Genomic DNA, 17382 nt, shown 5'->3' with positions numbered 1-17382 from the left:
ATCACAGCCCAAAATGTCTGGTCCATCCAAAGTCAGTCTGGGAGGATTTTTGACTGGAGGAAATTAAAGAACTGATTAATAATTTTTCTACTGCTGGGAAAGGAGTGAGGCAAGCTTGTTGAAACAAGCTTGTGAATCATTATGCAAACTTAACCTTCAAATTGAGGAGGGCTGTGAGGAGGGTATACTCATGAACACACTAGTTTTCTGAGATAAATTCTTTTTAACTCTTGGTTTTGACATATAACAACTTGAAGTCTCTTCATACTTAAACCACTTCATATTATACATGGGCCCCAGTTGCAAGAGACTGGAGATCTGAGATGTGTACTTCTCTGTGACTTTCCAATATCATGTTTGTTTGCATATTTAAGAGAATGCTTGATAATCTAGGAGCCTGTATTCTGAAGAATATGAGCCTCATGCTATGAGATATGGTCTGATGTGTAGTGTACTGACTAATGACTGTCTATACCATACGATTTTCAAATAATAAGAACATAAATTATATTCAGTATAATTTGAACATTAAAAATCATTGTTACTTGAGAAAATGTATCAAACACCAATAATTATATATCTATCATGAACATCTATCCAGATTCATAAAAATATAATTAATAAAATTAGTAAACTTCTGAATATCACTATTCACATCCTTGCAAAATGATGGGTGTGTCTTCTTCATGCATGGCAAAGTATTAATGAAAATGGGCACCTTTAAGATCTCGAGAAATGAGCCTTCCTTTTTGGTTATTCTTCTCCTCCATCCTACGTCAATCTCATATCTTATGTCCATTATAACCTGACCCAGCAAGGCCAATACAGAAGAAGCAGTTTCTTCCACAGTCTGGTGGCTGCACGTACTCACCCCATGCTGGGTCTTGCCTCTTTTGAGGTTGAGGCACAGACTTTCTGGAAAGAACAATCTCCACCTAAGAACCACCTATCCTGTACTACAGTGACCTCTCTCAGATAAACAAAGACTATGAAAAAGTTCACCATTTTCCTTTCCTAGAATCAGAAAACCTGAGACTAATCAAGTCTTCCATCAGAGAAACTGCATCACCTAAACAGATCACATTTGAGGAGCCATGCCTATTGCTGAAATATATCTCTTATAAACATACCAAAAAAAAAAAAGGGAAATTATCTAAATTTTTCAATAGTGACAGAAAAATATCCAAAATGAAGAAAAAACTATTCACAAATTACACAAGAAACAAACATTCATTACATGAAACAACAGGTTAGATAGTCACTCCTGTAGAAACCTAGCTACCCAGTGAGAATAGTCTTTGCTATTTAACAAAATAAAAATTTCTGATCGCTGTAAAACTGGCCTCCCTAATCAGGAGTTAGCTTTCTGATGATATAATTTATGGGGGAAATACAATCCCTCTTAAGGCAATTGCTGATTTCTTCAACTCTGGAAACAAAGAAATCAACATTTTCCTAGAACAAAATTCTCGAAAGTCATCCTCACAAAGATGTAGGCCATTACTTACATGTTCCAACAGTGTTAATTCCTAACACAAAGGAACTTTCATCTCTAACATAGAAAATTACACCAATAACATCTTCCTGAGTGTCAGAAATAACAGCATCCACCAGTTCAACATGACTGTACTACAGTGGAACTCACATCAGCAATAACAGTACTGGCTTGTGGCTGTGACCGTGGCCTTTAGTAAACCAGTGTTTTCCCTTTTTTTGCCTTGTTCTACTTTGTGTTGGGCAAGGACATGCTACATAGACTGGCTAGCTGAATTTGAGATTCTCCTGCTTTACCCTCCCTAGTGCTTAAAGACATCTGCCAATATCTCCAGTAATAAACTGTTTCTTTAATATATCCCTCTCATATTCATGGGACTATTATCCCATAAATCACATTCCAGATTCTATATAGTTTTGCTTAAGTTAATCACACAGTGTCATCCTAATAAAACCCCTACTTTTTTAAAAAGACACACTTTGCCTACTTAAAATTGTAATTATTCATTGATTTTTTTTTTTGTTTTTTTCAAGATAGGGTCTCACTCTTTAATATCATTTAATAGTTCCCAAAAAGCTATTTAAAAAATTAATTTCAAATCATCAACTGGAGAGTTAAAAGCAAGAAGGGTTGGACTGGTGTGGTGGCTCACCTGTACATGGAAGGCTAAGGGAGGATTGCCAACCATCTCAGAAAAACAAAGGAAAAAGCAAGTATTTTCAGGATTCCTCGTATGTCTCAGAATAGAGGGCTAGAGAAGTCGCTCAGTGGCATAGTGTTTGCCTAGCATGTAGAAAACTCTAGGACACACATGAAAGAAAGGAATGCTGCTTTGGGCTAGAATGATGTAGAGGTACAATTTAGAGACATTTCTGTAAGTGTCATTCATCTTTAAAAATGATTTGCTGTGATAAGGACTATTCTACCCTAATAATAAAACAATCATTCTGACTTACCAGTATTTCATACACTTAACCAATACTGAAGATAACCACCACTGTTAAACTTTAAAATCAAAACAGAAATACAAATCAGAATTAAGAGAAACTCGAAGAAAATGTTCAGGATACACTTATTTACATGCATTTTTCAGCCAAACTTTTAAACCAAATGATAGCCTTGGATCAAAATGAATGTCAGAAACATTCAGGCTTGATGAAGACTGACATTTTCAGGGAAGGAAGAAAAATGGAAGAGCCAACAGTGACCACAGCATATCTCTAGGAGGGAAAGAATCCTTGATCATAAAACAAAACTCAGTGAGTTGACATTTTAATGACACTATCAAGTTATTTCCTATTCTGGAATACACTTTCCAAGTGTGTCTTTAAGATGTTTTCATTCATGTATTTTAATTAAACCAAGTTTATCGATCAAAACATTATCTTAAGTTTCTAATCAAGTATATATCACAACTTATGAAAGCATAAACACTGTGGAGCCACTCTGCCACTTAAGTTTTATGTCTCATCTGAAAAACTGAAATACAAACAGGAATTCTGCCTTTCTCCATAGCAAATGTCTAAACATTGAGTAGCACAAAGACAGACTCAGTAACTTCTCGGGACACAAGCTCCTTCATCGAGCTTTGATGAAGAAGGCGCCATCTGGTGGGGTGGCATCCTCCTCCTCCGTGACAGTCTCCACAGTCCCAGAAGCCGACACAATCACCATGGTTTTATTGGCTGAAACTGTCTTCTCTTTTTCGGCAATGGCTGCACAAACCGCCACAATCTCGTCACTTTCGAAGTCATAGTCGGGGACGGGCTGTGGTGAGGGCCGGGCTACTTGAGCGCAGGCTTCGCTGCTGTCCACCCTGCGCGCCGCCTTCTGCTGCTCCTGGAGCGCTCTCGCCCAGGAAAGGTCTTCCCTCCAGAGCTCTGGGTTCATAGGGTAGATGTGAAGCGCTACCTGAAAACTGCGAATTGCCTGGGGGGAAAAATTAAGTGTTTCAGTTCTTTTTTTTTTTTTAATTTACAAGCAGAGGGAGAGATAGAGAGGAAAACAGTCAGAGAGAGAATGGGCCACCAGGGCCTCCAGCCACTGCAAACTCCAGGCGCCTGTGCCCCCTTGTGCATCTGGATTACGTGGGCCCTGGAGAATGCAGCCTGGGGCCTTAGGCTCCGCAGGCAAGTGCCTTAACTGCCAAGCCGTCTCTCCAGCTCCAAGTTGTTTTAGTTCTAAGCAGCAGTAGGGTAGGTACTGTCATACCTACAGCTCCACCATCACTATGAGTACAGAAAATAACAACATACTGGTGGACTAAATGCCACAAAGTACAGATGATAAGAAATTCTCATTTGCATACTGACAAGGAAGGAATACCATATTATTTCATTAAATTTGCCACACTTTTTAGGAAGTTCAATTTTGTTAACAATCAGGTAAGCAGAGTCTAGCCAAAACAAAAACAAGGCAATTCTCAGCTAGATGAAATGTGGCTGATGAATCGGGAGTTGGTTTCCCTGGTAAAAGTGGCCCCTTCCCCATTTATCTCTTAAATTAAAAATAATAATTAAAAATAAAAATATTTTCCAGGTGTGGTAGTGCACACCTTTAATCCCAGCACTCAGAAGGCAGAGGTAGGAGGAGCATTGTGAGTTCAAGGTCAGCCTGAGAGCACAAATACAGTGAATTCCAGGGTCGGCATGGGCTGGAGTGGACCCTACCTAAAAAAAAAAACAAAAGTAGCCGGGCATGGTGGCACACACCTTTAATCCCAGCACTCAGGAGGCAGAGGTAGGAGGATCATGGTCAGTTCAAGGCCACCATAAGATTACAGAGTCAATTCCAGGTCAGCCTGGGTTAGAATGAAACCCTACCTTGGAAAAAAAAAAAAAGTAGGCCTGGGCTAGAGCAAAACCCTACCTCAAATATATATGTAAATTTATATAAATATATATTTCTTTATATTTTTCCTCTAATTTTATTGATTTATTTGCATATGTGTACATGCACACAGGCACACCAGGGCTTCTTGCACCACTTTTTGTGTCAGGCTTACGTTGGGTGGCTTGGGACTTGAACCCAGGCCAGCAGACTTTGCAAACCACTCTTAACCACTGAGCCATCTTCCCAGCCCATGAAAAATACTTTGCCCAATACAACTGGTGCTGATGGCAATAAAAAAATGTTCAGACAGATTTAAGAGATAATTTCCTATTTTTACAGATTTGATAAATGGCTATTCCCTTTTGGGTTTAGCTGATACATGTAAAAAAAAAAAAACTTAAATTTGATCATTATAATAAACCAACTTTTTTTTTTACCAGGATTATCTCTCCTAATCCAAGCTGAGCACGACCCAAAGTCTGCCAAGACTCCCACGAATGTGGATTGCGCTGGACAGCCATTTCTGCTGCATGGACCGCTGGGAACATTTCATGAAGAGACATTAGGACCTGCATGTCCAGAAGAAGAAGAAGCAAAATCTGTCAGATATATATAAACTAGCAAAGTACTTACTGGTGTATAACCAGTAGTTTATTTTCCTTTATAAAATATATTTTAGGGCTGGAGAGATGGCTTAGCGGTTAAGCGCTTGCCTGTGAAGCCTAAGGACCCCGGTTCGAGGCTCGGTTCCCAGGTCCCACATTAGCCAGATGCACAAGGGGGCGCACGCGTCTGGAGTTCGTTTGCAGAGGCTGGAAGCCGTGGCGCGCCCATTCTCTCTCTCTCCCTCTATCTGTCTTTCTCTCTGTGTCTGTCGCTCTCAAATAAATAAATAAAATTTTAAAATATATATATATATATATTTTTAGTCTGGTAAACAACATTTTAATGGTTTTTACCCCAACCTCTGACATTCAGGTTCAGAAATTCTAGTCCTTGTTTTCACCAAAATAACTGTGAAAATAAAACCTATTCCCTTTCCAGCTACTTAACTCTATATCCATTTGGTCAAAACAAAACAAAATAAAAAAGCCCAGCATGGTGGTACACACCTCTAAACCCAGCACTTGGAAGGCAGAGGTACAAGGATTGCTGTGAATTTGAGGCCAGCCTGAGACTACATAATGAATTCCAGGTCAGCCTAGGCTAGAGAGAGACTCTACCTTGGGGGGAAAAAATGTGACTCTATTCCAGGTCTATTTTCACGTATTCCATTTACAATATGTTTTGTTTGTTTGTTTGTTTTCATTTATTTGACAGCGACAGACAGAGAAGAGGCAGAGAGAGCGAATGGGTGTGCCAGGGCCTCCACCCACTGCAAAGGAACTCCAGACGCGTGCACCCCCTTGTGCATCTAATGTGGGTCCTGGGGAATGGAGACTCAAACCAGGGTCTTTAGGCTTCATAGGCAAGCGCTTAACCGCTAAGCCATCTCTCCAGCCCTACGATATGTTTTATAAGAAACTTCCAAGTCTTGCTAAATAAGGTAAACTAATTTATTCTACCCACAATCCTGTCCCAGTGAACCTCTCCCTGCTGTAAAAGCTACTTACATATTGTATAGGCCTCCTCACAACTGTGCTTTGCATTTGCAAACCACACACACCGGAAATAACAGAGCTGGAGAAATGAACCCTATACTTCTTTTTTAATATATAGTTTTGTTTTGTTTTTTTTTTTGGTTTTTCGAGGTAGGGCCTCACTCTGGTCCAGGCTGACCTGGAATTGACTCTGTAGTCTCAAGATGGCCTTGAACTCATGGTTCTGCCTCCTTGGTGCTGGGATTAAAGGTGTGTGCTACCATGCCCAGCTTTTTAAAGTATTTTTATTTATTAGTAAGCAGAGAAAGAGAAGAGAGAATGGGCACACCAGAAAGTCTTGCCACTGCAAATGAACTCCAGAGGCATGCACTACTTTGTGACATCTGGCTTTACATGGGTACTGGTGGTGTAGGATTTTGGGGTTCAGGATGGGTTCCCAAATTTATGAACCCCAAAGTTTGGGTTATGTCCTAACTTTAACAAAGAATTGATAAAGACAGACTCAAGAAGGATAAATTGTGAATTATTAAGTTTATTTAGGGAGAAACCACAAATTGTGGGGTTTATTTTAAGGAGATAGGGATCTGGGAAGGAAGGCTGGAACAGAGCCATAACCACGTGGGAGTGGGAAGCATGCATGCACACAGAAAAGCTTGTGTGGTTCAGAAAGTACATTTAAGAGAACCTGAGGCTTTCGAGAAAGACTGGAGCACAGCCCCAAGCACATGGAGAACAGAATTTAGGAGCTCGATGTGTAGGGAGTTAGAAGAACAGCCATGGCATCTGCCATGTGTTTTCCCCATGGAAGAAGGTTAAAAGAGCAAATGATGGTGACTTAAGAAGAATAGCAGAGAGAAAATAGCAAAGCAGAGACCATGAAGTTCAGAGTAGAAATGAGTAATGAAGAGAGGTACACTCACGGTTACCCTGAGTTTAAGGAAATTACACAGGTAGCAGTCCTGAAGTGAGTGAGAGCACCCCCGTGGTAGATCTGGGGAATAAGGGCAATACGCACACGGTACATTCAGAGACCAGAGGAAAATCATGCATGTAATCAAGTGAGAAGTTACCCCAAACTACAAAGCAGAGGCAAGCAGAAAAGATCCCTCAGACCAAGAAATAGTGTTATGCTCTCCCCCCACCCATTCACACAGCCAGGCTGGGTGAAGAAGAACCTAGACTAGTGTGTTCACGCAGAGATGAGAGGGAATCCAGAGAGAGCTCTGCATAAAGGTTTGAAAAGGCCCAGACAGGAAGAAGATGAGCGCAAGGGGAAGATCTGCTTGGCTTGCAGATTTAGAGAGCAGACCCCAGAGTCAGCCCACCTGGGCCATCTACGTAGGCAGTGAGCTACACTGTGGGTAGCCAGGGGCACTATAGATCAGTCTCAAGCAGACATGAGTTCCACTCCTGCCAAGAGTTCTGTTCTTGTGCCAGGGCTAAGTGGCATGGGGAATGGCATTTCCTGATTCTCACTGGCCTCAACTTCGAACTGAAACTACCTAAAAGCAGCTAGCTTTCTCTTATCCTCCTCCATTCACTGGGAATCCAGGCTTTGTAAGTAAGTGCCTTTAACTGTTGAGCCAGCTCTTCAGCGCTCCTATACTTCAATCGATAGGAAAGAGCTGCATTTTATCTATAATCTTTGGAGCCATGAACAGTTTGGAAAATTCTTGACACAAGCATCATGATTAGGTTCCAAACTAAGCTGTCCATACAGTTTGCTATAAACTTTATCAAAATATATGCATTACCTTAAGCCTGAAACTTAAAGGCACCTAAATCACTGTCCTCATAGGACCTGTTTCAATAACCTTACTTACTGGGGTTTTGCTCTACACACTAACATAAAACCGGTAAAGTATGTGACTCACATTGGTGATCAGTATCTGAAAACATTTGTTAGATGTGAATTGCAACAATCCCCAGCTAAAAGTATACTTTATGCTGTTTGAGAATCTCTTTTTGTTGGTTGTTTTCAGTTTTTGGGACAGTCTGGCTCTGTAGCCCAGCCTGGCCTTGAACTGGTGACTCGCCTTTCCTCCTTGGCTTCCCTAGTCCTGGGATTTCAGTATGTGCCAGAAACAATGCTCCTTGGGACAAGTGTTGCTGGTTTCTCCAGGCATGGTCTCACTCTGTAGCCCCAGGCTAGCCTCACAACAACTCATCCTCCCACCTCCGCCTCCCAGGTACTGGGAATTGAAGGGGTGAGCCACCATGCCAGGAATTTGTTTGAGACATTATTTTACTTTTTATTTTATTTTACTTATTTGAGAAAGAGGCAGATAGAGAGAATGGGCACACCAAGGCCTTTAGTCAATACAAACAAACTCCAGACGCATGCACCAGCTTGTCCACCAGGCTTGCGTAGGTCCTGGGGAATTAAACCTGGCAAATGCCTTGACTGGTAACCCATCTCTCCAGCCCTTGTATGAGACTCTTAAGTCTCTTGGATAACCTAATTCAGGCACTAAGAGGCTTTCTTATAAAATTTTCCAAAAGATATTGAAAATGTGTATTCAATACAAATGCTAATTTTAAAGTAATACTAAATCACACCAATTCCAACCTTTTGCTAGGGCCTATATCACAGGGGAAAAAAAAAAAATCTCAGGAGCTGGAGACATGGCTTAGTGGTAAATGCACTTGCCTATGAAGCCTAAGGACCCAGGTTCAATTCTCCAGTATCCATGTAAGCAAGATGCACAAGGTGGCACATACATCTGGAGCTTGTTTGCAGTGGCAAGAGGCCTGCCACACCCATTATCTCTCTCCCTCTATCTGTGGCTTTCTCTCTCAAATAAATAATGGTAAAAAAAAAATGTTTTTTTAAAAAATCAGGGCTAGAGAGATGGCTCAGCGGTTAAGGTGCTTCCTTATGTGCAAAACCTAGAGACCTAGGTTTGATTCCCTAGGACCCATATAAAACTGTTTGCACAAAGTGGTTCATGCATCTGGAGTTCATTTGCAGCAGCTAGAGACCCTGGCATACCCATATTCTCAATCTCTCATTTCTCTCTCCTTGCAAATAAATAAATTATTTTTAAAAATCTCTTCCAAAGCCCAATCCATCCTCATTTTGAAGAAAAATGAAATACTGCTAAGACTAGATAATTTATAAGGACAGTAGAAATTTTTCACTTATTTAAAGCAATGACTTTTTTAAAACATTCATCTTTTGGGCCGGGTGTGGTGGTGCACACCTTTGATCCCAGCACTTGGGATGTAGAGATAGGAGGATCGCCAAGAGTTTGAGGCCACCCTAAGACTACACAGTGAATTCCAGGTCAGCCTGAGCTACAGTGAGACCCTACCTTGAAACACCAAAAAAAAAAAAAAAAAAAAAAAATCATCTTTTGATATCTAATCATAGGTAGGTGAAATAACAGTTGAGTTCACTGTGAAAGCAAATGTATTTCTAATGTTATGTACAACGTATAGCTATTAATAACATGGGAAAACCTTTAAATACATTGCATTGGGCAAAGAAAATGAGAGGAAGCCCTGTTTTAGTTCATCGGTGCTCAGCAAACAAGCAGCACCATTTCAGCACGGAGGTGAACCTCCTAACATTCATTACCTGTGCTTTCATCTCGTACAGGGAGGCATCATTCGGGGTCAGCTGAAGAGCTTCATCCCACTTCTGAATTGCTTCCCGATACCTGCAAGTGTTAACGCACATTAATTTCATATTTATTCAGTTTTTAATACTTTGTTTGTTTGTTTAGGTGAGAAAGAGAGAGTATGGGCACACTTGTCTCTGCAGGCCTCTTGCCTCTGCAGATGAACTCCAGATGCAGGCATCACTTTGCATGTCTGTCTGGCTTTACAGGGTAGCAGGAACTGAACGTGGGCTGGCAGGGTTGCAAGACAGCACCTTTAAAGGCTAAGACGTCTCCCCAGCCCAACAGGGTTGTGTTTGAAGATTTGATCCCCAACTGATGGCATTATTTGGGAAGGCTGTGGAACCTTAAGGAGGTGGAGAGTTGAAGTCACGGATAACTGGGGTTTAAAGCCTGACTTTACTTCCTGTCCACTCTCTTCTTTCTGCTCCACACCAAATGTGTGGAAAGGAGTTCCAAATTGCACTCTCTTGCCACTATGAGGCCATCCCCCACAATGGGCTGGACTCTTAACTCAGCTAAAACAAACTCTTCTTGTGAGGTATTTGAAAGTCAGAGCAACAAGAAAAGTAACTAGAACACCAACTTTTCTTTGGAGATTCTAAGCCAAAGTCATTAATATCACCAACTGTAATCATACACAGCCCAAACCCAGTAATCCTAAAACTGGCCTTAGCACACCTCCTGCCAGATCTTCATAGGCGTAGCATGTTTTCTTTCTCTAAAACGAGATTCAAGCTCCCTGGTCAATGCTGGTGAGCACTTCTGTAGTGTCAGCAAACCACAGACAGTACGTGTCACCAGCAACAGTCTTATCGTGTACATCTTCTCGACTAGCTTCTTGCTATCTGTTTTCTAGATCTTCCATGTCCTCTGTATAGGTTCATGCACATCTTTTCCTTTCTAATACAGTCAGCAATAGACAACATATACAATAATGGCCCCATGATATTACAGTGGAGTTGGAAATAGCCCTTAATGGCATCAGAACTGTCCTAACATCTGTGTGAACAAACCTACTGACCTGCTGGACATATGAAAGTAAAGCTCTACCGTGCACAGAGCATAACAGAGGACAGTGGTGACAGCTACTGGGAGATGTGTTCACCATGACAGACTGCTTAAAATATTTATTTATTTGAGAGGGGGAGAGAATGGGTGGGTCAGGGCCTCTAGCCACTGCAAACGAACTCCAGATGCATGCACCACCTAGTGTACCTGGCTTTACATGGGTACTGGGGAACTGAACCTGCATCATGAGGCTTTGCAGGCAAGTGCCTTGACCACTGATCCATCTTTCTAGCCCCATAGTATACTTTTATTGCTACTTTAAGGTTGATGCAGTTGAGGGTCACTAAACCCAGAAAGTAAAAAAAACAGGAATGACCTTAAGCCTGCCCTTGCAATCCGCACTTTGCTAGAGATCCTTATCTCTGACTAAAGGAGTTACCTAGATCTGTTTTTCCATAAACCCAAGCCCCTCCCTGGGAAGGAGTTCCCCTTCCTAGAATTAAGGTTTAAATCTGATTCTAGCATTGTGGTTGGTTAAGCTCAGCCCCAAAACTTGGCACCATGACTGGCCTCTTCTGGAACCTGCCACCTGAGTCCAGACCAATCAGCTCCCGCTCAGAACTCACCTAAGCCAGAGTGAATCCCACTGGAATAAACTATAAATAGATGCTTACCAGGTGGGCACAGCCTCCTTTTGGCTATCCAGCTTTCCTGATGCCTAAACCTCCAGGTCCATGCTCTGGTAAGCCCCCTCATCTCAGCCAGGCTGGGTGGTGATGATGGGAGGGAGAGGACCCCTACTCCCACATGGACTCTGTACCCCCTTCTGCCTTCCACATGGCAGGAGCTCTCTGCATTTCCTTCTCTCAATCTAATAAATTCTCCCTAAACCTTACCATCTGCTGTGTGGGTTTTAATTCTTTAAATTCATAAGACAAGAATCCAGGGATACCACAAATTTATCGGTTCACTGGGATACATTGATATAATGGCAAGGAACCCCAAAACTCCCATTACAAGGTACACGGCTTGTACTTGAAAGAAGAAGTTCATTGTCAGGACTGTTGTCTCACACCAGCAGCCAATCTCACACACCTGGTCCTTACTGAGTCTCTTGAATGCATCACAAAGCTACATCAAGAGACTGATCTAGACCATCTAGGTTTGTGCAAGTACACGCTGATAGTCTCCCAATGAAAGTGCCAAATGATGGACATCCCAGGATATGACTATAGCACTAAGCAATGCAAGGCTGCATCAGAAGATCAACACTAATCACAAGTGCCCAGTGTGTGCTGTGCATGGAGGACTGAGACGGCAAGAACCAGAATGTAAGTAGTAAATGACCATCTAGGGAAAATACAAAGTTAAAGTGCATTTCAGAGTTGTAGAGATGGCTCAGCAGCTAAGACGCTTGCCTGTGAAACCTAAGGACACAGGTTTGATTCTCCAGGTCCCAAGTAAGCCAGATGCACATGGTGGCACATGCATCTGGAGTTCATTTGCAGTGGCTACAGGCCCTGGCATGCCCATTCTCACTCACTCTCTCTCTCTCTCTCTCTTTCTATTTCTAACAAATAAATAAGAATAAATTTTTTTTTTTAAGTACATTCTAGTGGGCATGGTGGTGCATGCCTTTAATCCCAGCACTTGGGAGGCAGAGGCAGATGGTTCACCCTGAGTTTGAGGTCATCCTGAGACCAAAACAAAAAGTACATCTGCTTGTCAGGTGGAGCAATGCATGACATTAGTCTCAACACTTGGAAGGCTGAGGCAAGTAAATGAATCAAAAGACGGCCTGGGTGACTTAGCCCAGGTGCATGTACACACTACAGAGATTTTCTTCCTCCATTTTCACCTGGATACAGTGTCCCTTACTAGCAAAAGGATTTTTCAAAGGTCCTATTCCATCTTAACAAAGCAGTAGTATACTTGACAAAGCCTGCCTTCGAAGCTCAAGGTTCGGCTCACCAAAGTTGGCATCCTCTGCTTCCAGACAGCTGCCTACCCTCCGAGATGGTGGTCCGCACTGTCCTCTCAGAACCGCTAGCAGTTTGGGCACAAAGAAGTCCCTGCTGAGGAGGTGGCTGCTGACCACTACTCAAACCTTAGGAATTAGTACCCAGTGATAAGCATACAGCATAAAGCTGGGCATGTGGTGCAACGCCTTTAATCCCAGCACTTGGGAGGCAGAAGTAGGAGGATCACTGTGAGTTCGAGGCCACCCTGAGACTACAGAGTGAATTCAGCTCAGTCTGGGCCAGAGGGAAAGACTACCTCAAAAAATAAATAAATAAATAAAAGGAACACTGCATAAGCATTTTACTCCTCATTAGTCAATCTGTTCTCTATTCACCTTAGTTTTATGATATGTTGCCATAATGCTGGGAATTTCCCTCCCTCTGTCTTCATCACAGTATTCTTGTCACAAATCAAATCTCACTAACTAAATATTATTTCCACATGAAGGATTCTTCCAAACGTAAGCATCTGTCAGGAGACAGAATGTCCAAAGTCTGAACAGGAGAACTGCCATCTTAGTAGTGGCAGTCTGCCAGGTCTTCCATCGTGGTCACACTCTGAGGAACTACCTGTGTGGCTGTTTTCCAGGTACTCGAGCACCCTGTGGCATCAGGCCAGGTTAGGCTGGGCTTCACAAGTCTCAATCGATGGTCCATGATCTCCACATGAATTCTGTGCTTAGGAGAGGACAGACATGGTCTAGCCAAGGTGCTTGCTGGTAAGGAGTGAGAGCCTAAGGCTCACACTTACATTTAGCTAACTCACATGGTAACGGTAGCTTACAGCCTTCCTCACAGACTTCAAAATATCTGAAGAGTGTCATTTAAGGTACTCACTGAAGAAAAATTAAAGAGCTGGCTAAGCAGCAACACCAAGCACTCAGCTCTACTTCCCCACTGGTCCTGCCACACGCCTTCCCTGCCAGGAGGGCCGTAACCTAGAAACTGCATGCCGAAACAAATCTTTCCTGCCTGAAACTCATTTTTGTCAGGTATTTTGTCCCAGCAAGGAGAATTTAACTGATAATTGCTCTAACTTGTTTTTAAGACTTAAGTTACGTATGAAAGCATTCGTAAAAGGAATTAAGATTTAGTATAATTTGATAAATAAATCACTATTTTTAAAAACTTGGATACTGAGTTGCAGAGATGGCTTAGTGGTTAAGGCACTTGCCTGCAAAGCCAAAGGACTGTGTTTCAGTTCCCCAGGACCCATATAAGCCAGATGTACAGGGTGGCACATGCATCTGGAGTTTATAGTGGCTCAAGGCCCAGGCATGCCCATTCTCTCTCTCTCATCAATAATAAATAAATAAAACATTCTAAAAAGTCAGATACAGCCAGGTGTGGTGGCACACACCTTTAATCCCAGCACTCAGGAGGCAGAGGTAGGAGGATCTCCATGAGTTCGCGGCCACCCTGAAACTACATAGTGAATTCCAGGTCAGCCAGGGCGAGAGTGAGACCCTACCTCGAATAACAACAACAACAAAAAGTCAGATACTATCAAATTATTTATGATTTCAAATTACTCTATTAAAATACCATAAACTGAGCTGGAGAAATGGCTTAGAGGTTAAGGGTTTGCCTGCAAAGCTAAAAGACCTCAGTTCGATTCCCCAGGACCCACGTAAGCCAGATGCACAAGGTGGCACATGCATCTGGGGCTCATCTGCAGTGGCTGGAAGCCCTGACATGCCCATTCTCTCTCTCTCTCTCTGCCTCTTTCCCTCTCTCAAAAAAATAAGTAATTTTTTAAAAAATACCATAAACTAAGCAGAATTCATTGATTAGCTGCTTCTGTCCAGGCACCACTTACCGTACCAAATTGCTTTAAGTTTCTTCCTTTTCCAGTCCACTTAGATAACTAATGTAGCATTCTTTTTTCTTTCTTTCCTTTCTTTTTTTTTTTTAATTTTTGAGGTAGGGTCTCACTCTGGCTCAGGCTGACCTGGAATTCACTATGTAGTTTCAGGTGGCCTCGAACTCACGGAGATCCTCCTACCTCTGCCTCCTAAGTGCTGGGATTAAAAGCGTGTGCCACCATGCCTGGCTGCATTCTTTTTATTTTTTAATATTTTCTTTATTTATTTGAGAGAGAGAGAGAATGGGCATGCCAGGGCCTCCGGCTGCTGCAAATGAACTCCAGATGCATGCGATCACTGGTGCATCTGGCATATGTGGGTCCTGGGGAACTGAACCTGGGTCCTCTGGCCTTGTAGGCAAGTGCCTTAAACACTAAACCATTTCTCCAGCCCCAAATGTAGCATTCTTTAAGCAAAATTTGATTGGAGAATCAGGTGGCAGTGAAAGCCAGGAAGAACCAAGATCCATCAATGGGTCAAAAAAGAAGACAGCCAACTGCCTAGATTGAGACAAGCCACTCTAGCATATCTTCCAGGACCCAGGAACCATTAAAAAGGAAGTGGCAATTTAAACATAAGTGCTGCTCTACTTGCTAGCCTGAGAGACAGTTCTAGAAATATGGTGAAAACCACTGGACACTCAAGACACATCAAAGCAGAAAATCAGTAGGGCTCAATACTAAAGTAACTTATAACACACCTGCCAAGGCTCAGGAAACATTGTGGAAGAGGTGGCAGAAAGATTTCACGAGCCATGGGGTGGGAAGGAATATCCAGAGACAATGCATCTCCACAGACTGACCACTTCATAGCCACACCCGAAATACCAATAACCCCACTGAGGATGACTCAGTGGAATGGGGGTGAGGAAGAAGATATAAGAGGTTAACACAAGGGAAACAGGACCAACACACGATTTGTTCATACAGTAAATTTCTTATTTAAAAAAAATGAGGCTGAGTATAGTGGTGCACACCTTTAATCTCAGCACTCAGGAGGCAGAGGTAGGAGGGTAGCTGCAAATTCAAGACCAGACTTGTACTACACAGTAAATTCCAGGTCAGCTTAGGCTAGAACAAACCCTACCTCAAAATAAAAAGGGGGGGACTGGCAGGATATAGTGGCACATGCCTTTAATCCTAGCACTCAGGACGAAGAGGTAGGAGGACTGGCAAGAGTTCAAGGCCACTCTGACATAGTATGCTTGAGATGGAGCGAGGCCTTACCTCAAAAAAACAAAACAAAACAAAAGGCACTGGAAAGATTGCCTAGTGGTTAGGGCGCTTGCCTGTGAAGCTTAAGGACCCACATTTGAAGCTCCAGATCCCACGTAACCACAAGGTGATGCAAGCATGCAAGGTCGCACATGGGCACAAGGTGGCACATGGGTCTGCAATTCAAGAGCAGTCGCTGGAGGCCCTAACATACCAAATGTCTCCCCACCCCTCTCATTAAAAAAAATGCAAAAGGGCTGGAGGGATAGCTTAGCAGTTAAGCATTTGCCTGTGAAGCTTAAGGAACCCGGTTCAAGGCTCGATTCCCCAGGACCCACATTAGCCAGATGCACAAGTGGGCACACGTATCTGGAGTTCGTTTGCAGTGGCTGGAGGCCTTGGCGCGCCCATTCTCTCTATCTCCCTCTTTCTCTCTCTGTCTGTCGCTCACAAATAAATAAATAAAAATAATTTTAAAAAAATACAGGACTGGAGAGACGGCTCAGCGAATAAAGTGCTTGCCTGCAAAGCCTAACAACTGGGTTTGATTCCTCAGTATCCATATAAAGTTAGATGCACAAAGTGGTGCAGGTATCTGGAGTTTGTTCACAGTGGCTAGAGGCCCTGGTGCACCAATTCTGTCCCTCTTTCCCTCCCTCTCTCTCTCCTAGCAAATAATGGTGGTGCACACCTTTAATCCCAGCAGTTGGTAGGCAGAGATAGCAGAATTGCCATGAGTTTAAGGCCACTCTGAAACTACATGGTGAATTCCAGATCAGCCTGAACTAGAGTGAGACCTCAAAATAATGTGTGTGTATATATATGTGTGTGGCACACACACACATATTTATATACACACATACATACATATATATAATTTTAACTTGATAGAGGGCTTGGCTTACTGGACGAACCGCCAGTATCGCAAGCATGAGGACTGGGGTTCAGATTCCGAGCACCAGTGTAAACGCCAGATAGCAGCCTGTTGTATTCCCAGCACTTGGGAGACAGAGACAGGAGACCCCCAGGGCAAGTTGGACAGCTAGACTAGCCAAATCAGCAAGATCTTGGTTCACGTGAGCAATCCCACCTCAGTAAATAAAATGGACAGTGATCAAGGAAGACACCTCACACTGGTCTCTGGCCACCATATGCACATCCACATGCATGCAAGTGCATCCTCCAAGATGCGCATCCTCCAACATGTGCACCCATGTGCATGTGAAAACACACACACCCCAAAACAGAAAACCTGTGGCTAGGGAGTTGGCTTAGTTTAAGAGCCTGCTGCTTGAGTAAGAGCCTGAGTTCAGATCCTAGAACCCACAACAAGCCAGGCACAGTGCAGAACACCTCTGTCTCGGCCTTCCTTCAACAGGACAGAAGACAGGGACAGGAGACTCCTATAAGCTTGCATGCAGCTAGCCTGGTATTCACGACAGTAAACAGAAGATGTTGGGGCTGGGGTGATGACTCACCAGTTTAAAGTGCTTGCTTGCAAAGCCTGCTGGTGTGAGTTTGATTCGCTAGTACGCACATAAGGCTCAATGCACAAAGTAGCAGGTGTGTCGGGGTTTAGTTTGCAGTGCAAAGAGACCCTTGTGTGCCCATACTTTCCATCCCCCCTCTTTTATGAATAAATATGTGTGTGTGTGTATATGTGTGTGTGTTTAACTGATGTAAAGCTGACAGGAAATGAAATCATATCAGACAGAAGGCC

At 42.8% G+C, this 17382-nt stretch overlaps 1 protein-coding gene across 3 annotated transcripts in view; it reads right to left on the bottom strand.

The window, feature by feature from the left end:
- Positions 1-331: 331 nt before the first annotated feature.
- Positions 332-17382, bottom strand: part of Ttc33 (tetratricopeptide repeat domain 33) — a 46732-nt gene continuing 29681 nt past the window's right edge. For all 3 annotated transcript variants that reach the window (XM_045132695.1, XM_045132697.1, XM_045132696.1), the window contains exons 3-5: positions 9509-9590; positions 4765-4896; positions 332-3424 (exon numbers count right to left, since the gene is read on the bottom strand). In XM_045132695.1, coding sequence (XP_044988630.1) covers positions 3074-3424; positions 4765-4896; positions 9509-9590 — 565 coding nt within the window. In that variant the 3' untranslated portion in view covers positions 332-3073. The remainder of the gene's footprint in view (positions 3425-4764; positions 4897-9508; positions 9591-17382) is intronic.

Source organism: Jaculus jaculus, chromosome 13, assembly GCF_020740685.1.
Source record: "Jaculus jaculus isolate mJacJac1 chromosome 13, mJacJac1.mat.Y.cur, whole genome shotgun sequence".
NCBI classification, from domain to species: domain Eukaryota; kingdom Metazoa; phylum Chordata; class Mammalia; order Rodentia; family Dipodidae; genus Jaculus; species Jaculus jaculus.
This window is presented reverse-complemented; position numbering and strand designations above follow the sequence as displayed.